Raw genomic sequence first — 25,474 nt, forward strand, 5'->3', positions numbered from 1 at the left:
ATAGAAAAAATTATCATACCAACATGCAACATTGGAGATGGTCAAGTTCATGCTAGGCAGGCTGCTTACTGATGATACCATTTCTGAACCTGGGAAAAGCAGTTTTCTAGTTTTCCTGTAGAAAACTAGATTTCAGGAAGTCCCCAAGTTATTTATGAACTTTCTTGTTCTAAAAGGCTGGGTTTATTAAGACATAACACTTTCCCAACAAAATAATAAACTAACTTTAGGCTAGTCACTAAAAACTTCCATTTCAGTGTCCTATTGTACAGTTAAGGCAGGTTCTATCAAAAACTACAATAGTTCTTGTGCAAATTCAAACCAAAGAAAGGCATAAATCATAAATTCATTCACTTACAAAACAAATTTAGGTCACCTACTATAAGCAGGCACTAAGATAGATGGGTCAAGCTCAAGTCGCAGTCAAATTTCAACTATTCCATAGCCCATTTCATCTGCCAAATTTGTAAGGAAGAGTTATGTTTAGGAAGAAGTTATGATTAACTAAGTTCCAGAAGATACTAATCTCTCAAGATGGACCAACAGTAGATCAGTACCTGGAGGCCTTCCTTTAATATCCAACAGAAAGAAATACAATGTTTCTGGAATATTAATAGCAGGTTTCTCTCCAATTTTGTATTATATTCCTTTGGTTATTTCAGTGAGAATTTTAGAGATACAGAGGTTAGATACCTGTGAGTAGGTATCCAAATGACTCATAAGTCCTTTTTAACAATTTTTAACAGAGTAGATCCTAACAACCTCTTTTTGGATAGGATAAATCATCAACAAAATTCTTTACCTCAACTGGGACTAGAAAACATTTGCTTCAAGCAATAATTCTTCCCTAAAAATTAACTCCATCTTTTAATCTGTTCTTCTGAACACTAGTTCTTTTTAAATATTAAAATATATTACTTAACAAAAAAAGCATTAGCATTATAGGACTCTGAGAAGACTTATTATTTCAGCAATTGTTAAACTTTGAAAAAAACTGACCTAAACAAAATTCATTGTTTTCAGACTGCCTTGAAATCCTTTTTAGAATGATTTCTATTAATATCCTAAGAAATTTAGTATATCTCAGACCATAAAGAGCCTAATAAATATTTGGTACACAGCAGGTCCTCAATATACCCTTGCAGAGTAAAATAAAAAGGACACTTCAAAATCAGTAACAAAAACAGAAAAGTCATGAAATTGACCTTCACTAAATTTATCTGTTTAAGTTGAGTCAACAGTAACAGCTTCTCTACCTAAAACTAAAAGACATGCTCTGTAGTTATCAAGTTGTACTGCAAAACTAAGAACTCTAACAAGTTAATGAAACACTTCACAAGTCCATTCAATAAAAATGTACACTATCCTTCTTAAAATCAACAATTTTATTCGTAATAGCTCCTTGTGTAAACTATGAAAGAAGAGAGCTGTGCAGGTTTTACTTTTAAAATACTGTATTTTCACCCATAATTAAGATCAGATGCAGGCAAAAATCAAGGCCTAACATAGGCAGTGAAAAAGACTTTGCAGGTCATTAGATTTTACTTAATGTCTATTTGTTTCTCAGAAGAAAAACTTGAAAGTAGTTTTTATCAAGACTTTCGGAGATTTTTGATTAATTCCTTAACACCATAAGAAAGCCAAAATAGTAAAAAAAGCAAAGTCCTAAGGAAAGATAACTAACTGTATTGACTCCTCCATCCCTCTACTCATAAGCCCTCCCTCCAAAACTAATGCCAGCTAAGCAGCCAATTTGAAGGTGACAATCTTGAGAAACAGAAGAAAATACCAATAATCCTGTATTTACTCAGAAGTTATGATTAGCCAGATTTTATCTGCAAACTGAGGAAAACGGTACTGAAAGCAAACTTAAAAATCATATTCGTCCATTAACATAGATTACTATTATAAGGCTAGAGAGTATTGTGAAAAGATATAAATCTGTATTAATTACAGTTGCCAGGACGGGCTCCTTGTTGGAAACATATTTGAAAAGGCATTTATCTATCTTACAAAAGTTTGACAATATGTGTCATCACGCTAGCCTGGGCCAAAGACACTCCTTAGACTAAAATCATTGAAAATTAAAACCCATTTTAAAAACACTGGAGAATCACAATTACCTTCACATAAAATCTCTGGAAAAAGTCTCACTACAATTTTATCATATCACATCATACGCAGTTTAGCAATTTAATCTGTTCAAATATATACAAGATGACTAATAGCCCTAACAGTGAGATTTTGCTAGTATTTGGAACTTACCACCAAACTGGTAGATCCTATAAAACAATTTCTCACAACTTAAAATTGACAACTAAGCAAATTTAAGAATAGATTTATAACTGACTCACTGAAATATAACATCTTTTACTAATTATCAATCAGAGTTAACTCCATTCATATACTGCTTATAAGATCTCCACGGATTCAAAAAGTCCTTAATAACTTAACGGGCCAAATTACCAATTTGATGCTCTACATATAGCTTTATTCTTCACTCATGTCTGTCATTTTATGAATGTGTGATGAACTTAAATAGTCTTTAGTGATTTAATGCAACATCTTTTATCTTTCATACAAGACTGTGGGCTCCTTCAAGGATTGGAATTTTTTTTCTTACTCATGATCATGATATTGAGTGCTCTATCAGATGCCTTACATTTATCTTTATTCCTACAAACAATTCTATGAGGTGGACTTTATAATTTTATAGACAAGGAAATAGATCCTAAAGTTAACATACTCAAAAGCTTTGATTATTTTCAGCAAATATTTATTCCAGTCCCCTTCTCACTGTGGAAGGAGTGCCTTGATAGTGCAGATTCTCAACTTCAGCACCACTGACATCTGGGGTAGCCTCAGCTGGTAGGGTGAGGGTGGCTGTCTTGTGCATTGTGGGATGCTAAGTGGCACCCCTCACATTTACTCAGATGCCCTAGTACCTCCTTGAAGTTTTGCCAACCAAAAAATGTCTCCCAAGTATTGCCAAATATCCTAGAGGGGCAAAATGGTCCACAGCTGACAATCACTGGGCTAATAGAATATTAGCAGATGGGACAAGAGCAGAATGGGTGCCTGAGCAATCTGCCTTAGCTCTGCGACCCAAGTGACCTGCCATAAGAAGAGCATGCTCCAAGCAGCTATCCCTCTGGACTGAGCACAGGAGGAACGTAAACAGTGGAGATAAAAACCTACCCATAGCTGGCATAGCTCAAGCTCTGTTAAGCCCAATCGGCAGAACCTCAGCCAACATACACGTACAGATTAAAGAGCACAGCAATCAATGCTTGTTATTTTAAGCTACTGAGTTGTAGGACTTAGCTCATTATGGAGCTCTACTGTGGCAATGTTGACAAATACAGCCAATAACGGGTTCAAGGATTGAAGCCAGGATTTACAGCATAGGCCTGTCTGGCTCAAAAACCCACTGTGGGCATACCTCAGAAATGCTGCAGGTTTGGTTCCAGGCCACCAGAGTAAAACAAATACCACAACAAAGGAATTCAGAAGAATTTTTGTTTTCCCAGATCACATACATGTTATGTTTTCATTATACTGTAATACATTGAGTGTGCAATAGCATTGTTTAAAAAAACAATGTACATATCTTTAATAAAAATACTTTATTGCTAAAAAATGCTAACCAGCAACTGAGCTTTCAGAGTTTAATCACTGATCAAAGATCACCATAAACAAAGATAGTTACAAAAAAGTTTGAAAATATTTTGAAAATTACAAAAATATTGATACAGAAACTCAAAGCAAGCAAATGCTATTGCAAAAAATGGCACCAACAGACTTGCTCTATGTTTTCTACAAACCTTCAATTTGCGAGAAGCACAGTAAAACAAAGTATGTCTGTATTATCTCAACTATGTCAGAGTGTTCTCAACTGAATTAATATCCACACAACCTGGATGTACTGGGTACACAGCAGAAATGCAGTAAAAATCTATTTTATTAATAAACATAAATATTAATAAATGACTTTTGTAAAAATTTTCAATAGGCTATTCATATTACCTCTCACTCCCACATCATTAAGCCACTGATTCAGAAACACTGTGAAGGACATTATAGTACTTTCATTTCTCAAACACTGAAGACTTTCTTTTCCTATCAGTTCAGTTACACACACAGCCAAGTCCAAAAAAATACTTCCAAATTAAGACTTACATCAGTAAGCTGCTATGTGCAAATGTAAAAGATAACAAGTTTAAAAAAAAAAGTTCAGCAGTATTTAAGAGTGAGACTTTCACACAGATATGCACAACAAATATTTATTATACATCTACCATTCCACTACACACTACTCTACGCAGTGGGAATATAAAATTAGACAAAATCCCTACCCTCATGGAGCTTACTTACATTCTGGTAACACTTATACAGCATAATGGAATTTTTCAAATGACTTACATGTATTAATTCACTTACAACTCACTTGCAACTCCTCATAAACATGTGAGAGACTTGCTAACTCCATTACAGAAATGAGGAAACTGAGGACTAAAAATGGTAAGTAGTTTGCCTAATGTCACAAAACAAGAAGCACAGCCTGCCAGGGGTCTGGGCTGAGTCCATACCTTTGACCACTATGCTACACTGCTCCTTTGAAGCTTTCATAATAATAAAAGTGTTTCCAGGTCAAAAAGGATGAACTCACTCACAAAATCAAGCTTACATATAAATGAAGGATGGGAGGGCAGCAAATGTAATGATCTTGAAGATACAATAAGTAGAAAAAGCAAAAGTAGGAAGAATGCATATTTGTTTCATTATGGCAAATATCTAATTCATAATTCTGAAATAAATCTTTTCCCATACTGCTACAGATGCCCTCATTTTATTTTGTTTAATAATTTTTTAAAAAGTGAGATAAAGTGCCTAATACTGAAAGAGCAGTTACTCCTCATTTTGGTATGTATTAACAACCTCAAAGAAGAAAAACTCCAAAACTATGTGCAGATCCCAATTTTGCCAATCTTAAATTCTTTTAACAGAAATTTTAAAGCAAGCCATTAAAAAAAAATTATTTGGAGGACCAAATATCTATTTCTCTCCTCCTATGAACTGTAACTAAATTTCTGATGTAAAAAGACTTTGTTGAAAATAGACATTTCTGGGTACAAGAGTCATTAACAACACATATACCCACTGGATGCCTGACTTCGAACTTAACACCTCTAAATCAGAACTGCTGAACTGCCCACCTGCCCAACCTGCTCCTGTCTCAATCTTTCCTAGCTCAAGAATTGGCAATTCCGTTTACTCCAAGTGATCAAAACCTCTGAGCTATTCCTTACTTTCTCTCACCCCATATCCCATCTATCAGCAAATCCTACTGGTTCTAATTTAACAATCTATGCAGGATCCATTATTTCTAAGTCCTCCTGTTCAAGTTCTTATGCTCCACAGTTAGTTCCCTGCTGCCACCATTACCCACAGCCTTTTCCACAAAGCAGCCAGATCAATCTGTTAAAACCCAACTGAGCTCGGCACTACTTGGCCCAAAACATCTCAACGGCTGTTCATTTCACTCAGAATAGTATCTGAACTTCCTACTGATACTCACAGCCCCTACATAATATGGCCCCTTGAGTCTTACTAAACTTCCCAAGCATGCTCATGTCTCAGTCCTTGGACCTGCTGTTCACTCTGCCTGGAATGCTCCTCTTCCCCAAGATGATTTTCATGCCTTCCTCCTCATCACTCCATTCATGTTTTGCATTCCCTTCATCTTGTAAGAGACTCCCATAAACGAAGAATTACCATTTATCTGCTTACACCACTTTTTTCCCATAGCACTGACTGCATCTAAATTAAGCGTGTTTATTGTTTGTCTCTGCCACTGCAAAGCTTGCTCCACAGGAGCAGAAACACTGTTTAGTTCACCACTGTACCTGCCTCCTGTAACACCTGGTGAAAGGACCATGATCACCTATTAGCCCAGCTGATTCTGATAATATAAAACAAGTGAGTGCTGTGCTTCTCAAACTTCAGCATACACCAGAATTGCCTATTGAGCTTGGAAGGCAGATTGCTGGGCCTCACCCCTACAGTTTCTCACTCACCTAGTCTGGGATGGGATTTGAACATCTGTAAGTTTCCAGGAGGTGTGGTACTATAGTTTTGGGACCACATTTTCAGAACCACTGATCTAGACAATGCTATACCCTAAAACACCTGACTAGACAGTAGTTGACCAAAGCACTCAATCTCAACTGGTAGAAGAACAACAGGAATATGGTGGAAAGGTGCTTCCCTCGGGACCCCTTCTATCTTAAGAGAATTGTATGGAACATGTATCTTTTAAACAATGTAATATAAATACTCCTTCCCTGAATAAAACTTATTTTGAAGAAAAATGGGACCCAGCAGATCAAAGTTATATTCTCTAATGTGATTTTATGATCTTACATATTTTGTTAATGTCTAGAGCGGAAATTTTATACTTCAGAGTTTAAATGACCAGATGAGAAGGGTGTTATTCTTTAGAAGATACTGAAACACCAAACAGTAGCAGACTCCAACTGGGACACCTGCCCAATCACACTTTCCATCTCTAGGAATCAACAGAACACCCAGGGTAGAACCAAAGCAGTCATGTCCAGGTTACGTCAGTTAACCTCACCTCCAGTCATGGCAGATTGGTCCAGAACACATTCTCTCTCCTAAAAATCTGAAATTTGAAGATGGATTCTGGGAGGCACTGATGCCAAGTTGTGTTACCAGCGAGTCTCCACAGAGAAGAGAAGGTCCAAGCTCCTCCTACTGAGGCTCTCAGAGCTACCGTGGTTCCTGTCTTACATGAGGCTTCATTCTCTAGCAACTCCTTCAATCCTCTTATATCACACCCATTGCCTTGCAACAGACTCTTTGCTGACATCATCCACAACTGCTTATATATTTGCAATCAAAAATATTTCTAAAAATAGTCAAAGAATTAGCTTTAAAGAAACTGTATTACAAATGCAACCTGTGAAATATCAAAGCTTCTCCCATTAATCCAACTTAAGACATTTATTTTCTATCTTCAGACTGTCCAAATATCAATGAATCTTAGAGTACATTTTTTTCCTAACAATACTAACTACTTCTAGTATTTGCTTTCAGAAAAATCCTCTGAAACCTAGCAAAAAAAATCACCATTTGCCTTTATTTATTCAAGGTACTAGATGCCTGTTACATGCCAACATAAAGTGCACTAGGAATACAGCTGTAAATAACAAAACAGGTTCTTGTTTTAAATACCTTATATTCTGACAGGGAAAGAGAGAAATAAACAAATAAACAAGAAAGATAACAGATAAGTGGCAATACAGAGAAATAGAGAGACTTATGTGAAACAAGGAGTAACCAGATTGCTTTTTGATAAAATTATCAGGGGAGGCCTCTCTGAAGTGACATTTAAGCTAAAATCTTAATGACAGAAGAAGCCAAACAGCAGATATCAGTGTATAGCTAATATAAAAATCCTTAGGCTGGGAATAGACTCAACTACTTCTAACAGCCAGTGTTTCTACAGTGTATTGAGGAAGAGCATAAATCATTTAAGATGCGGTCAGAGAGACAGAAAGGACCATACCACATAGGGCTATTCAAAATTAACTGGTATAGGACAAGGAAACTGCAACAAGATGCTTACAGAGAATAGTTAAGCAAGGGACTAAGATGAAAAAAAATAAAATAACAAAAAATTACAGTGGATACCGAATCACTAAAAGGGAACAACCTTAGCTGTCACATAGTCCAACCTCTCACTTTACTGAAAGGATGAGGTGGCCTAGGCTGTGATTTCTCTGAGGTCAAGTCAAAGATGAGCAGAGAGTTAAACCTGGTGCTCTCTGACATTCAGGTCAAAGCTCTTTCCATATTCTTCCCTTAACTTGAAATCTAAAACCAAGTGTTTGTTTCACGTGTGTTCCCAAAAATGAAACAGCAGCATTTAAATGAAAACACATTTAAAAAGAAATGTTGTAAATTATCCACGTCAAATTAGTCACACTGCTAGTCCCTCACATAAATTTTTTTTAAGCAGCTGACAAAGCTTAAATATTTAGCACCAAATGTATCTCTTCCCAAAGTATATGAAGCAGGAAATAATAATAAAACAACAAAATATACTTACATCTGGATATTCTTTTACAGGCACATAAAGTTTCTCTTGTAACTGAACAATAGGTCCCACAGCATCAGGCAACTCTGCACTCCTTTTCTCTGTACTGCCATTTAATGTGTCATTGTACATGTCTTTCCGTACTCTGCTAATTTCTGTTAAAAGTAAAAATTTTAAATGTGTTAGACAAAAAAATATTCTTGCTAGTCGAGGAAAAAAATAATAATAAGGGAGGATTTCATTGATAAAGTGTTAAAACTCAAAGAAGTAAAGAATTGTTGACCTATTCTGTCATTCCCTGGATTAAGCCTGTTTACAGGGACCAGAGCCTTAATTTCTACCAGAAATCAAATTTATATTTCATATACATTTTATTAAAACTAATAATGTATTCATATATTTTATTAAAACATCAGAGCCCAACCTGTTCCGCTATGACACAGACCTGTCATTTTACCTAATTTCTCCATGACTATATAGTCAGTCCAAATGATATTTCAGTCAAATAACCATCCTAAGAATGCCTCTAAGACAAAAGTAATACCAAAAGCTCTCTTATACTTCAGATCTAGTCTGAACGAGATTTAAATTAGGCTACTTCCTTAGATATTTTAGGTATCTTTGGAATATTCAAACCAGAGATGTTTAACAGATACGTAGAGATTTTCAGTTCAACATAAGTCTGAGTTTGATACACAAATGTATTGGTTAAAGCTATAGGAATAGAACACAGGTCTTACAGAGGGGTACAGGGAGAAGGAAGGACTGAACGAATCCTAGGAAAGGCAACATTTAAGGGGTGAGGAAAAGATTCAAACCAAGAAGATATGAAGGAAGATAAGAAAAGTAGGGAAAAGAGGTGTCAAGTTAAGGAACAGCAAATTCAAGGACTGGTGATCAACAGTTTCAAATACCACAAAGGTATGGTAAGGTTAAGAGCAAAACAGAGTACCCTGGATTTGACCACTAAGCTTTTTGGTGATTAGAGAAGTTTCAAGGAAAAGACAGAAACAGAGATCAAACTAAATTGGGTTAATAATGAATGAAATGCAAGAAACAAAGCAGAGATATCTAAAGTCAATGGCCTTTTAAAAATTTAATACACATCTTTTAAAAACATAAAAGGTATGAGAAATACATTTAAGTGAATCAAATCCCAGACAAAGGAATCAGTTAATTCTTTCAAGAATTCTTTATTTAAGCTTCTATAATATGCTGGAGGATAGGCCCCTGCCCATTGGAACATGCTATCTAGTAATAAAAGGGTTGCCATTATTAAATTAGCTAGATGCCTCTATAACTGTCTCCATGCTGTAGATTATGTCCTTATTGGGCAAAAGATCTGTGTGCATTAGTATTTACAAATAAGTAGCTTTTATTTTTTAAATGTATTTTGTATACCTTCCAAACATGGAATATCAATCTACTGCTATTAAAGAACTATCAAATACGAAGTTTAATTTTCTTAACTATTTAAACCACTTTCACTTAAATAAAATCCAACACAGCAAAATGACATGATCAAAGGTTTTCTTATCCAGTTATAGTCTTCATCAGTGAAAATACTGCACTACATTTTCTGCTTCAGTGAGGCAATACTCATTTTAGAACAAATCTTATTTGTTAAATAAAAATTTGCTTGTCAAAGCTTATGAAATATGTATCTCTAAATAAAAAGGAAATTTTTAAAAAACCAAGATAGTACCTTAGATTTAACTACATTATAAGGACATGACTTCATTCTTTAAGTTCTTTTTTATACTTCTAGTTTCATTATGAAATCTTTCCTAAAGATGCTCAATATCAGATTTATGTTTATCTTGGATTAGCATATAACAGCAATTCTCAAATCGTTTCCAATGGCCAAGTTTAATTTAAACATGACTGTTAACATAATTATGTCATTACAGCAAGTATTTACCGAAGGGTATTAGAAAAATTGAATCGAATTAAAATCACACACGTCCTTCAGTCCAGGTCTCTATATAAAAGCATTTTCAGTACTAATTTAAATTTCCTCCTCAGAAACTGACCAATACTAATGAAGTTACTAACACTGATATAAAAATCTGAAAATAGCATAAAAGCAAACTATAGATAAAATGCACTTATAAATGTAGATGCAAACATCCTAAATGAATAGGTTCCACCAGCGTATTAAAAGAATAATGCACCAAGACAAAGTGGAATTTATATTGTGAATGCAAGAATAGTTCAATATTTTAAAATCTACTAACTATATAAACTGAAGGGAAAAAAAGATTTTCCATGTAAACAAATTTATCAAATTTAGAAAAACCAAGGGAATCAATTACAAAAAAGTTCAGATGACTAGATTAGAAAATATGTAAACATACAAAACCCAGTAACTTTCACATAACCAACTAGATGATACAATGAAAGATACATTTACCACTTAAGTTGTATTTCTATAAATATTTTGGTGTTCCTCTGATGAATAAGTGAAACTGCCATGGATTTTGTAACCCACAGTATTCACAGCTCTTAAAATAATGCCTGGAACACAGTGGGGCTTCAGTTAACACTCAATGGACTGGAAGGGTGGGCAGGTGAATGAGGGAGGAATGAGAGAGGTTTTGGGGGCATTAAAGTTAGACAAGTCATGCTTCCAGTTCTTAAAGAAATCAGTCTAAAACAGGAGGTATATAAACAGATGCTCTATGATAGAACAGCAGTAAAAGGCATAGATTAGAGATAGCAAAGCACAAAAAGCAGGAATCATCATCTCTGCTGAAGGATATTAGGGTCAAGAAAGAAGTCAAGACGAAAGAAACTCTGACCTGCTTTTAATGAACAAAAAGTATGTGAAGCAAAAGTACAAACAGTATGTTTATAAATTCTTTCTTAATTCAAAAAGTTTTTCTACCATATTTCTTTCAATTTAGTGGCAGAACACAAATTATATATAGGACAGTACTAATGGGATTGCAAAGATGACTGTAACAGTTCTAGTCCTCAAGAAATTTATAGTCTTATTTATTGTGGAGTCTAACCAGCCAAGTACTACCTTCCTCAACAGCCCCTCTCGAGCCAGGAAATCATTAGCACTTCTCAGCATGTTATTCACAACAAGTTCCGACTCCAGTTAGTAACTGTGATTTTAAACAAGTCTCTTAACTTCTCTGTGGCTATATCTCATATAATCAGAGGTTGCTTATTGAATGACTCAACTGAATATCCAGTAATGTCCAACATTAATAATGTAAGGACCCACTTATTATTTTCCCCCATAATTTAACCACTACATTTTTTAAAGTTTTGTCTCCAAAGCTTTGATTCCATAAGCCCTGGTATCAAGCTTTTGTTAAATGTTATCCTATCAAGTTGATATAACATAGCCAAAATGTCACACAAGCACATCATGTGTACAGGTATGGATAATGCTTTAGTTCCTTCATAAGTGGTAGGCTCACAGGTGTTCGTTATATGAAACACAAGAATGCTTCATCACTAATATGTTTTATTTATACCTTGTTATATCAAATATTACATGATAATGCTCAAATGTCCCTTCATCACTATAATACCTTCACCTATGTGCAGCAATTGTTCAGAGGACTGGAAGTTCAAAACCATTTAATCACCTAGTATAAAATGTTTCATTACAATAATCCAAAAACAATAATCCAAAAACATCCCCAATATCAAAACAATTGTCTTGGACATTTCTGAAGTTCTGAAATGTTACAAATTTTACTGAACCAAAATCTTTCCTAAGAATGCTCCCACTCACCTCCACTCAACCCCCACAAAGCTTATAAAATAGGTCAAATGCCTTTTTCATATGACAGCCCTACAAATACCTGAGAAGTTCTGTATCTAAGTGTCCTCTTCTTTAAGCTTTGTAAGACAGGGTTTTATACCCTTCTCCTCATTTAGACATACTCCATTTGTCTATGTCCCTTTTAAAATGGAAAACCCTGTACCACAAACATCATTCCCTGACAACTGAGGAATATGCAGAGTGAGGCTGCCTACTTCCACCCCAAACACTCCCCTTCCACAGTGTATTTAAGAACGTCTTTACTTCTTTGGCCAGCACATTCCATACTTCTACAACTGCTTAATTGGACACCAGTAGATGATATAAATTTTATTCCTGATTGTTTTCTACTAGACAGATCCCTGATGTTAATCTATCAGTTGACATTCTGCAGAGTTGACTTCGACTTTCTATGAGTCAAGAATCCAACTAACTGCAGTTTCCTAACTTAAACATTTCTCTAGCCTGGATACTAAAATACAGGTATACCTTTATCAATGATCTCATGATATCTCAAGCTACACTAGGACTCCTGCTGTATTCATCAAGTCTAAACAGGAATTAATCTGCTTTGGAATGTACAGGTTGTGCCATGAAATTTAGAATACAAACTTCACAGCTTTTGGAAGTATCCACCTTTCCAAAATTCAGGCTCCTCCCAATTTCCATGTTTTCTTGAATTGATAGTCAGTGACCACATTTTTTTCAAATTTCAGTATCTTGAAAACTTTCACACATTTCTCTTCTTTAATTATCTTGCTTTTTTCCTTTTCCAAACTAAAGCTCAATTATCAGTGAATTCTGTTCCTAAAAGAAGCAAAATAGTCACTGCACAGTTCTGTTTTACATGACCTGTTAATACTACACTGTCTGCTATAAGCCTTTTCCCTTTCCTAATTAACCTAACTATGTATGGATTTAATTAAAAGCTTGTTCTAAAATCATTCTTTCATTTCATAAGTCTCAGCTCATTTTTGCCTTTGGCTTTTCCATCAACATCACTCCTATTATATCTGAAATTTTGTATTTGTATCCCACCTTCTGCCACCTTAAAATTTTGCCAATTCTTTTAAAAATCTTAATTATTGGGATTAACTAACAGATCAACCACTCTGTGGAAGAGTACACATCAGAATTAAAGACAATACGACGAAATATTAGAGAATAGAAAATCTGGGCTAAGAGATCTCAATTATGACATTAGTCATTTCCCAAGATAGACAGATAATGGCTGTGTATAAATTAAATCCTCCAATGTTAAAAGACTAAATAAAGAATAGCCCTATTTTACTTTCTGGTTTAGAACTTTTTCAACAAATTTAAACCAAGAAAATAAAAATTAGGAAATGAAATATGAAAAGTATTTACTAGCTCAGTAGTAAACAAAAAAAATTAACAAATACTATTATAAAGAAATTTGCTTAAAATAATTATTTTCAGGGTTTGTAACAAAACAGATTACAAGACACTTTTTAAAACACTGAAAAAAATCTTCATACAAAACACATCTTACATTCAATATTTTGGTAGGTAGCTAATTCCAATTGTTCAAACTGGTTATGCTGATATTATAGACATGTATTTTATTTGGACATTTATCTGGTTTTTCTTTGTGCCTTACATTTAAATCTTTGTAATGTAGCAAGAGCTAAAATACAGAAAGAAATTAAAATGTTATGGTGTCATTTGACCATTACTGCCTCACATTTTAAATTGAACATTTCCCAATAATTTGTTCAGTAAAATGAGAGACAATTATTTTATAAAAATATATGTGCTTTGCTGCTGGTGGGAATGTAAATTAGTTCAACCATTGTGGAAAGCAGTATGAAGGTTCCTCAAAATGCTCAAAATAGAAATACCATTTGACCCAGGAATTCCACTTCTAGGAATTTACCCTAAGAATGCAGCACTCCAGTTCAAAAAAGACAGATGCACCCCTATGTTTATCGCTGCACTATTTACAATAGCCAAGATATGGAAGCAACCTAAATGTCCATCAGTAGATGAATGGATAAAGAAGATGTGGTACATATACACAATGGAATATTACTCAGCTATAAGAAAAAAACAGATCCAACCATTTGCAACATGGATGGAGCTAGAGGGTATTATGCTCAGTGAAATAAGCCAGGCGGAGAAAGACAAGTACCAAATGATTTCACTCATATGTGGAGTATAAGAACAAAAGAAAACTGAAGGAACAAAACAGCCGCAGAAGCACAGAACCCAAGAATGGACTAACAGTTACCAAAGGGAAAGGGACTAGGGAGGACGGGTGGGAAGGGAGGGATAAGGGCGGGAAAAAAGGGGGCATTACGATTAACATGTATAGTGGGGGGGGGGCACAGGGAGGGCTGTGCAACACAGAGAAGACAAGTAGTGATTTTTCAGCATCTTACTATGTTGATGGACAGTGACTGTGAACGGGTATGTGGGCGGGACTTGGTGAAGGGCGGAGCCTTGTAAACATAATGTCCTTCATGTAATTGTAGATTAATGATACCAAAATAAAATTAATTAAAAAAAAATATATATATATATATATGTGCTTTGGAGTACACAGTATTAATTTTATAGCAGTTAAAATGGCAGCTTTCATCATTTCAGCTGAAGTTTAAAGTGGGCTCCATTATATCCTCACTATCTGCATTCCATCTCTTACTGGGCACTAAACTGGCACACTAACACAAAAAGTAAAATTTTAGTTATTTTAAGTCTTAATCAACAAATTACTAGTCTCTATTTACATGAAACTCATTAAATCATAAAACAATAATATTAAGAGTCTATTTGAGCATTAATTTTGTTCCTTTTCTTCTCCTTCCCCTTTCCTCTCTCCTTTCCTTCCTCCCTCTCTCCCTCCTGTAGGGAGACAAAGATCTCTTATTTCAAAAGAAAATCTCTAATTCAGGGTTTACTAAATACAGGGAAAGTTTTTAAGATATTTTGGGCACAGAAAAATCCATGGAGTAACATAGCTTTGTTGTGTTGATTCTAAAAAGCCACAAGGTACAGAAAGCAAATGAGTTAAGTAACAGGTTACTGGAGAATATGCACTATTTAGTGGAATATGTTTCGCTTACTTGAACAACCAAACAAATCAAATTTAATTTGAGGCAACTGCTTTGATTCTAGCAAGAAAAAAATACCAAGTTGTCAGTAAGTCTCTAGATGGGACCTTATTTTTTGGGTTAAATTGTTATTTTGTAAGTTAGAGCTCTACAAAAAGAAAAACTACAAAATTAAATTCAATATTATAGTCCTCTTTTAAATTGGGAAAATTAACAGTAGTGCAAACTGTTGATAAATTTCACTTAAAAAAATATGAAACAGCAACGGTTTTATAAAAATGTCCACTCTGGTTCCATTACTGTTCTCAGCAGAAGTCTGTATTCATGGAAGGCATTTAATAGTGACTGCACCTCCCCGAGAAAGGCTCTTTCAAGGTTACAGAAAATAATGTTAAGTATATGATCCAATTAATATGTGTATTTTCAGACGGACACACAGAAGTCCAAAAAAGGGCATGACAATACAGTTAACATTTCTGGGAGATGAATTTACAGGGACTATTAACTTTCACATTAGTCTATGAATTTTTTTCAGGAATCACTTAGGAAATGATAAGGATATTCTCATTAGGAGAGTAATTAGTACTTAAAGTCAAAATGCTGGCTGTAACATTGGATTCCTTATATAAAATTATAATGGGTAAGTCATTGACTTCCAACTCTAAAAAATTGACTACAAAGACATATTTTTTAATATATGAACACCTCCACCATGCTAAAATACTTTATATGAATTATCACCCAATCCTTGCCAGAATTTGAAGTAAGACATATAATACCCATTTTACAGGAGGGAGAGAGGGAGGAAGGAAAGGAGAGAGGAAAGGGGAAGGAGAAGAAAAGGAACAAAATTAATGCTCAAAGATTAAAGAATTGGTCCAAGGTCACGCAGCTAGTTCAACCAGCTTTTATTTAGAGTTTCATAAAGAACTTCCTGGAGTAAGAAATCCTTAAAACTCACTTTAAGAGATGGTAATTAGAGAATGGAAAATGATGGGACAAACCAACTTTTAGTTTCTTGCTAGCCATACTATATATAATTATACTATATATAAGTGCTGATTCAATAGTTACTACAGAAAGAAGTCTTTGCCCAGGCCTCCTCTTTTGCTCCATGCTAAAAGAACACGGTTCTGTGGATGAAATCTAGGCCTAGATTCCCAGAGAAGTGACAAGTCTGAATGAATAAATGGATACTGGTGGAATACAAAATAGGCAAAATAAACTATTAAGAAAAAAAAAAACAATAGGGGAAAGCATTTTTTAAAAGTGAATTAAAAAAAAAACAATTTAATTAGAATAGGCACACTCATTTAAATTGGATTTTGTTTAGAGGTTAGTTGCTTTTAAACCTGGTTTTACATGTTATATATCAATTAAAAAATGTTGCCTCCTATCATTTAGTGTTTTAGAATAATCAGGAGAAACTAGTCCTTATTTCTATATACTAAGCATTGTAGTAAATTTAAATCTGAGGGTTAAGAAACCTAGTGAAGAAGGATTTGTCAACAAGTATCTGAAGACGATGCAACAGTAAACCAGTAGATAATACTGGAATCCAGGTGAAAAGTAATACCTGAGAATCTAGCAATTTTTATTAACAACTCTTTTCCCAACCCTTTTAATATTTCTGTAAAAACAAAAATAAACTCATAGCAATGGAAATGGATACTAAAGATCCAGAGGTGGAAGAGAGGTTTACTGCCATATATTCTTACAGGCCTTTGAATTTTTAATCATCTCAATGTGTTAATTATTCAAAAATAAATACTTCTCTTAGAAGTTTTTCCTTATAATAATGATAAGATTCTAATCCTTGAGACCACAATGATATAAACAAATGAATAAACAAACATATGGGGAAGAAGGGACAAGTATTTCCCTACAGTATTCCAATTAATATAGAAGGAAAGATGCACATAGAAAATCACCACTAGAAAACCACCCCAGTAATAATTATTACAGGCAAGAGCCATGTAATGGATGCTAAAATTAGTGAATGAAAGTATGAGAAAGGGGTATCCAGTACTGAGACTTAGCCCCCTAGTATAATGCACTGAGAAGGACCCAACAGCACTTCGTGGCTTTCTTGCAAAAATGCATAACCTCAATATAATCATGAGAAAACATCAGACAAGCCCAAAATGAAGAACATTCTACAAAATAATTTAAAAATTATCTTCAAAAATGTCAAGAATAAACTGTGTCATGAGTAACTCTGTCACAGATTGGAGGATAACTAAAGAGACATGTGGCGTCTTTGATTGGAAACTGGACCAGAAAAGGGACATGAACAAGAAAATTAGTGATATCTGAGTAAGATCTGTAAATTAATTAATAGTATTGCATCAATGTTAATTTCCTAGTGTCCATAACTGTACTATGGCTATATGAGTTGTTAACACTACACTTTGTACTATTTTTTCTATTTTTCTGTAAGTCTAAATCTATTTCAAAATTTAAAAATTAAACTAAAACTTTTTGTTCCTGTGTATTTTATCCTCTTCAATTCCAAATCCCTTAGGGCTTTAAGTGGAATCTGGTAAATCAGAGTAAAAATGAAACAGGAACTCCCAAAAACTGTGAAGGAATTATGTCTGTGAAGGAGGAGGGTAGAATTGCTTTTCCTAGGTAACAATTAGTTTCTCTGATTTTTTAATTATCCTTTTCAATTGTATTTCACATTCCACTTAATCTCAATGGAAGAAAAGCCTAAGATCTGTAATCATGTACAACATCTGAGCATCACCTGAATTCCATAAACTAAATAAAGCAAATGAATGTCAAATAGCATTCACAGGTGTTACAGTAGCCCATCTACAAGAGAAATACCTCATACTATGAAAAACTAAGGCAAGTTTTTTTTTAAGCCATTAACAGTCCTACACAATATTCCAAAAGGTTCATTATAACAAACATCAAGATTGAATTAGAGAACTTCCATTCTTAGAACAAGAGCAACATATCCAGTACCCTCAAGATGTCAATTTAACCGGTACTGGAAACACATTAATATGGTAAGCAATATGATCCACTCTAATTAAACCTTACTTGGTAAACCTTACAAAGAACTAGATTCAGAAAATCTAAGTAATATTAGGTAAAAGTCTTGCCAATGGGTTTCAGCCCTGGACAATTCACTACGGATTCAATGAGACTGAAAAAAAATGACAATGGAACATTCTTGAGGTGGGTTTACATCCAACTTTATTCCCACAGTGGCAGGTCAATCACTAGAATCCTGTCCACTCAGAGCGAGTCTGCATGCAAGCAAGCTGGTCTCTGCCTCTGGACCTCTCTGCCCCCACAGCAGTCTCAGTCTCTGTCCTTGGCGCTGCCACCACTTCAATCTCTGCTCTCCTGTAGCCATGCAGCCTTGCAGCCATGCAGCCATGCAGCAGCCCAGAGCACTGAGCAGAGCTCTTCATGAGTCAGTAGCAACATACTGCCCACACAAGTGTAGTGAGCAAGCAGACCAGGGCCAGGTGAGAATCTTGGCCACAGGCACCTTCATTTTCTCCACAGTACACTACTGACACAACTATATTTACTACATTGTTAATGCCTGTTATGGTGTACAATCTACTATCAAATTAACGTATTCTTGGAGGGCAATTTTAGTATGTTTTTTAACTTTTTCAAGATCATAAAGTTGAATTTATTAGGATGGAAGCTAAATGCTACCATATAAAAATACTACCAAAACAATCCAAAATCCTGGCTGAGGATATTCTAGACAAACCCTCTCCCTCAAGTCTATAAACACCTGTATCAAACTGCCTTCTAAACATGTTACCTTGACACATTGAAAAACCAAACTCCTTATCTGTCACCCAAGCTTGTTCCTCCTGATTTCACACAATGAAAGTCCATTCTTTAAACCACCATATCCAATTTACCAGCAAATACTGTGTATCCACCTTTTAAAATATATCCAGAATCCCACTTATCATCTCAGCTCCTACCATCCTAGCTCTAGCCACAATCATTTCTCACCTAAACTACTGAAGTAATTGAACTAGTACCCCAGCTTCCACCACTGCCCTTGTCACTCTATTTTCCATTTTCCACAGTTAGTCTGTTAAAATCCAAGTGGCATGCCACTGCTTTGCTCAAAACCCTGTAATAGAGCGGTTCTCAAACCTTTTGGTTTCAGGACTCCACATTTAAAAAACTACTATAAGGAGACTCAAGAGCTATGTTTGTGAAATTTTTATCTATTAATACTTATCATACTAGAAATCAAAACTGGATAAGTGTTTAAATTACTTTTGAATCACTTTAAAATAATAGCAAATCCCAATATATGTTAACAGAAAACAGTTTATCCAAGAAAACAAAACAGTGATGAGAGGCACTGTTTTTTATTTCTGCAAATCATTTAAAATGTCCTCCTTAATAGGGAAAATAATGGTTCTCACATCCTCTTCTGAATTCAGTCTGTTGGAACAGCCATCATACAGTGTGTCACTTCTGGACACCTCACTGCACATTCATGGGACAATGAGAATGAAAACTTCAAATAACTTACTATTGTCATGAAAATAGTCTGGACCTCACAGACTGCCTGAAGGAATATCCAGACCACATTTAATTAAGAACCACTACTCTAAGGACTGCCCATCTCAGTTACTATAAAAGCCTAGGTCTTCACAAAGATCTTCAAGGGTGCACAACATCCTCCCCACCTCTTACCTTTTTGACATACTGTCCTAACCAATCTACCTCCCTCTCATCCCTCATTCACAGCTAAACTAGAGCCAAACAATAAGCTGATAGTCCTGGCCTCACAGTATTGCAGTAACTCTTTCCTCCCCTTGGAAAGCTTAGCCAGAGAGCGAAAGGGCTCACTCCATTACCTCTTTCAAATTTCTGCTCCAATGTCAATTTGTCAGTGAGGCCCACCCAGATCTCCCTATTTAAAACTGCAACTTGCCCCAATCCATCCACAACACTCTGATCCCCTTTATCTTGTATTCCCATATCTCACATTGTCTAATTTACTACAGAATCTACTGCTTACTGAGTATCTCCTACATAGAAATGTACAACTCTAGGAGGGCACACATCTTTGTTTTTGCCTTCTGCTATATTCCCAACATGTAGACACTTGGAAAAAAAAAAGTTTGAACAAACTTTATTGGGATTATCAGCACAAAAACATACAAAGCTACAGAATGTTCTTGAAACTTGATTCAAGCATCAATAGGTTATTTGTTTGACAAATATTCCTCTTCCCTTTAAAATAACAAAAATGCAGTGCTCTCCTCAAAAGAGCTCACTCTTTATTTTAGATTTGTGAGAATCTAAAACAATAACGTACGTTCATTTTATCAGTGTTAAATTTCTCAAGTGTATTTTAGATCAAATGAAGATAAAATGCATAAGCATCTAAATATTATTGGTCTTAGCTTGAAAGAAAAACATAACCCATAAGGAAAAGGCTGCTCCTACTGGAACGACACCAAAGAGGTAGGTAGTAGTGACTCATTCCTTTGAGGTTTCCATAACCTCTGTATTTGCAGTCTGCATAGTTGTGACCAACTCTCTAGTCAAAGCACATTTAGTAAAACTCTTAAGAATACTAGTTTTTCCTTTATTTCTTAAAAGTACAAACTATAAAATAAACTGGCCTGAATAAAGTATATGGAAAGTTTTTCTTAAACTCTCTTAATATTGCATGGTACAATACAATGGTTTTCACATATGTACTGCAGTTCTGTGAACTAGGCACTGAACGAAGGCCCTGTCGTCTCTGTGAAAACAGACAGGGTACCTGCTCTATCAGAAACTAAGTAAGCAAAAATAATGGCTAAAGCACAATACCTAACCCAGTCACAGCCTCAAAGTGATGCCTCAATATACTTCATATTGCGAAGTAGAGTAATTTTAACTTTCAGTGAATTTCTATTCCTCATTATCATCCAATAACATAATCTAAGGAAGTTATACAAATATTAAAGTATCATGTTGCATTCAGTGGTCATATTGTGCACATGGTTAGGAGATAGATATTCTTAGAAGTAATTACTCAGGGAAAACTGAGTCCTCTGACAGGAAATCAAAACTCCTCCAATAAGAGCCCCGGCTTCCTCTGGACTTCATGTTCCTGCTTGAGATTGGGCTTTCCAAGCGAAGACATGTTTGACAAAGCCCCCAGGGAAAGCAAGCTAACCAGACTGGGCACAAGTAGTTCCCACTATAGAAACAGTTTAAAATGAATTCTCCCTGGTGAACAAATTATCCAGCTGTTACTCTGTCTCTACTTCCCATTATCCAGACCTTTCCAGGAGCTTAAATATTACCCTATGGTGATACTGGAAATGAAATGGGAGTTGATTGGTGGTAGTAACGGTAGCATACAATTAATGAGGTTGGGTATCTTTTAAACTCAGAATTTACAGTAATGAGACCTAACTTGTTCCAAGTAATGAGTCTCCCTTCAAAGTCTGCCTTGGAGGTTGGCGTTTTATTATTACAGTCTGGTTAGATGATTTCCTTACAGGTAAGTACTATTCTGATCTCCATTTTATAATTAGGAGACTGAGATTTCAAGATTAAGTACTTCCACCAAAGATGACATACTTTTAAGAGAAAAGGTCAGGATTCAAATCTAGGTCTGACTCCATACTATACTGATTGTCCAACATTATTTCTCTATCTCCCAAAATTAAATGTGGTTGCTGATATATTAAGTGCTCTTGATGGTGGGAAAGGCAGTGACAGCAGACAGTAAGAACAACAAAGGAGGGAAGAAATGGGAAAGAGAGTAAAAATTAGAGAGCAGGATAAAGAGAAAAATAGAATAATGAAGGAAAGAAAGAATGGTATAAACCAAATTAAAACTAGAATGAAAGTCAGATGAGAGATTCTCATTTAACTTCTGCCAGGGACTAGCTGCACATCCTTCAAATCATTTCAGCTTTTCATGGTCTACATTTACTCTCATCTATAACGATATAAGTTTAGACCTAAACTTCTGATTTTGATATTAAAAAATTCAGTTGAGTAACAAGTATTTGTATAGTTTCTGGCACTCAAGCAGCTGCTATTATTGAGTCACTACATCCTATCTTTCTATAGTATCAGACACAGTAAAAGGGGAGACGTTGATAAGCAACATGGTCCCTGCCATCACAATTCTTCTCATTGCAAGAAACATTTCTCTGTAAATAGATTAGAGGGCTAGAAATGATTGACAATGAGGCTGAGTGTTGTGATATGTAAACACCTGGACCTGAACACTAGACCAAGCAATTTTTAAAGAGTAAGCCAGAGTTCTTTGCTTTCAGCTGGTCCTATAGTAGGAAAGTCAAAGCTAGAGAAAACTGAACTCTAGATAATGTAAACCCTTACACTTTATTATGAAAGGGAGAATAAAAGTCTTAAAAACTTGAACATATATTAATCACTGTGATGACACATAATTATACGGATGCATCTGATACATGAAAAGAGCTGAAAATACATGCTTCTGTCCCCCTCAAGGAATTTTTCCAAACACTAGTTATCTGACTTCTAATACCATCTCTGTATTGAACTGATATTTTTAGTAATGCCTACTATGAACCATGCAAATGGTTCTGTTTTTCTTGCTCAAGGTACTTCTTCATTTACTCAAAAACTTCTCAAATACAGAGGTCAATGAACAGTTGTGTATTTTAAAGTAGTCATGCTAAAGTTTAAAGACATACAAGTTACCATGCAGATTAGGTATTTGTTCCAACAATTTTTCCTATTGGAAAGCTCATAATATATGGAAATTCAAATAAAGTTCTGTCTTCACCAAGGCCTGCCTTGATAGGGCAAGTGGAAAATTGCTGATACAAACCAAAACCTAAACAACAACCCTATTTCAAACAGCACTCTACCACCCCCGACCACCCCCGTAACAACAGAAAATGAGTGAAATCCAGTAACGAGATGAATCTTTCTCCAATAGTAGTTTAAAACCAAACACTCCTAAGAAGACTAAGTATAGCAAGATCCACCAACTTCCACTGGATAATTTTGTAGGCATCAGAAGGATAAGATGTCCATTAGAAGTTCCCAGTACACTTCTTTTCAGAGAAGGAAGTGGAAAAGGCCATGAAATCTTTCAAAACCAGACCAATTCATAGACAACTGGGGATATTAGTAGTAACCTTCAGTAAGAGGCACATCAGAATAACAAGATTTAACAAAAGGTGAACCCACTTTCAGAATGTCAGTATTAAATGGAACAAGTTTTGAAAGAAATTTAAAATATTTCCTTCCTGTATTCTGAATAACATGTTGCACTGTCATACTCTTATAAAAAGAATGACACTATCAAAATCAAGCAAGCTATTTACATCAACAGACTACCACCTTCCTTAGAGTTGTAGTTACAATAGCTAGATATTTAATGTAATGTATACATAAAGGACGATAACTCAAGATAAGAGAAAAACTGACTCTCCGGGTCTTTGTCCAGAGCTAACCTACATTATCAGTTCACAAGTTATATAAAATTTTACTTTTTAAAGACTGCAGGATTGTAAACATTAGCAATCTGATGAAGAATAGAGAAACAAAATGCTGAAAGTAAAATCTTTGAAAACTACTACTGTAATGTCAGTCTGCCTCTATTTCTTCATCTATGAAATGGAATTATTTCCAGCTCACAAGATTGCTAAAAAGACTGTATGAGATAATAATAAATATATAAAGTGCCTAATACATACATAAAGTATGTCCATATCATCATCATCAATGATGACTGTGACCTAAAATGACGTACGTCTTCTAGAAATTTTGCATCCTGACAGTCTGGAAAGATGTGATCTGCTGATCTGATGAATATCTGTTATATAAATCTGTAACCGGTCTTTTCCCAGAATCTCCAGGCATAAAGATCTTTAGAAAAAGCACCTACCAAATACTGTTCACTTTGGCAAAGCAAAGGTTTTAATGAAGTAACAAAGATACAACTTAGTTTTTCCAGCATATTCTCACAAAGCTCCTCCTCAAATGTTCAACCATGTAATCTAGAAAACCTTATAGATTACTCAAATACAAACCCCACAGTACATTCAGTTTATCAAAAATGGCTCTTAAGTATTTGGAGCAAATGTTACCTATAGCACTTTTCACACTTTTTAAAAAAGGTGAGAGCTTTATGCTCCAGGATCCAACCTGTTTTGGTTTAACCACTTTTCTGGAGTTAAAAATTATTTTAACCTTAAATGACTAATTTGGGGAAATGAATGTTGGGGGTAAGGGAGAATATTCTGGCTTGTGATGGATATTTGCATAACTACAATTTACTATCTTAAAATAGTTATCTAATCAGAAACAAAACACCACAAAGGGATCACATTTTATACTGTCCCCCTGAAACTGCAATATTACTGAGAACACTCCCCTGACTTCACTCCACTCTGAAAATCTTGTAATGCTGAGCTAAATTCAGTGTTGTGCCACACGATTCTAAAACCCTTTTAGAACTCAGAATCTTAGATGCCGCAAGTGTTTCAGACTCTGGCATAAACAATCTTGAACTAAACTGTGGCTACCTTTATCACAGTATCAGATTTGGATGTGAATTTAAGCAACCCCTCCCCCAAAACAAAATCCTTTTAAAAAGTAAACCACCACCTGTATCTACAGGACTGAATTTAGTAGCATTTCATAAACAATTATATGCAAACTTCTACAAAAAAAGTGGTAGGGGTGTGAGTGTGTGTGTGTATAAATATATATATATATACACTATGTATGTGTGTGTACACATACATATGTACACATCTGCATGCATATACACATACTTCTATCATTAAAACTGTAGTCTTTACATGTTTAATAAACAAATTTATTACATAAAATACAGTATATATTAAAATATATTAATACACTTATATTATGTATACAATTTTTATATATTCCATGTACCTTATTCTAGCTTTACCTTATATAAAATTTATGAATATTTTAGGTTTTTTCTGAAATTGAATATAAAGCTTTCTACATATTGATTTACTGAGTCAGAAGCATTAAAGTTAAAATAATTTTACTTTCTCTCACAAAGGCCTACCTTAAAGAAGGTATAAAACTTTAGGTTATCTCTCTGAATTCTAAACTTGCCACAGCTTACTTAGGCCAAATAAACCAAATGACCATGCATGTATATCCTAATAAGGGAACAGAGGACTTGATTTACTTTACACTTAATAAATCTCAGAGATGGTTCAACATATACTCAACATTATATGGAAGCTTACTTCCCCTATGGGTGTATTACAATCAATCTAACACTTAATTTAAATGAAATTACTTTCAATGAAAAATACAATTATTGGTACTTATATTTTAACAAGAAAATGACTCTTATTCTTGCTTTTCCTTTCAGTCTCAAGCGTACAACCTCAATGAACTGTTTCCTAAATACAGAATCTGTAAAACTTTTTTCTTCCTTCTATTCTTGCTTTCTCAAACATCAATATACGAAATTCCCACATTTACTTTAAAACTAAA

General features: G+C 34.8%; 1 protein-coding gene across 8 annotated transcripts in view; it reads right to left on the bottom strand.

The window, feature by feature from the left end:
• QKI (QKI, KH domain containing RNA binding) overlaps window positions 1–25,474 on the bottom strand; it is a 171,195-nt gene that overhangs the window by 128,031 nt on the left and 17,690 nt on the right. For all 8 annotated transcript variants that reach the window (XR_005025052.2, XM_036886715.2, XM_036886714.2 and 5 more), the window contains exon 2: window positions 8,135–8,277. Coding sequence is in view for 7 of the 8 variants with exons in the window: in XM_036886715.2 (XP_036742610.1) it covers window positions 8,135–8,277 (143 nt within the window). In the remaining variant the exon portion in view is untranslated. The remainder of the gene's footprint in view (window positions 1–8,134; window positions 8,278–25,474) is intronic.

Source organism: Manis pentadactyla, chromosome 12 (assembly GCF_030020395.1).
Source record: "Manis pentadactyla isolate mManPen7 chromosome 12, mManPen7.hap1, whole genome shotgun sequence".
NCBI classification, from domain to species: Eukaryota; Metazoa; Chordata; class Mammalia; order Pholidota; family Manidae; genus Manis; species Manis pentadactyla.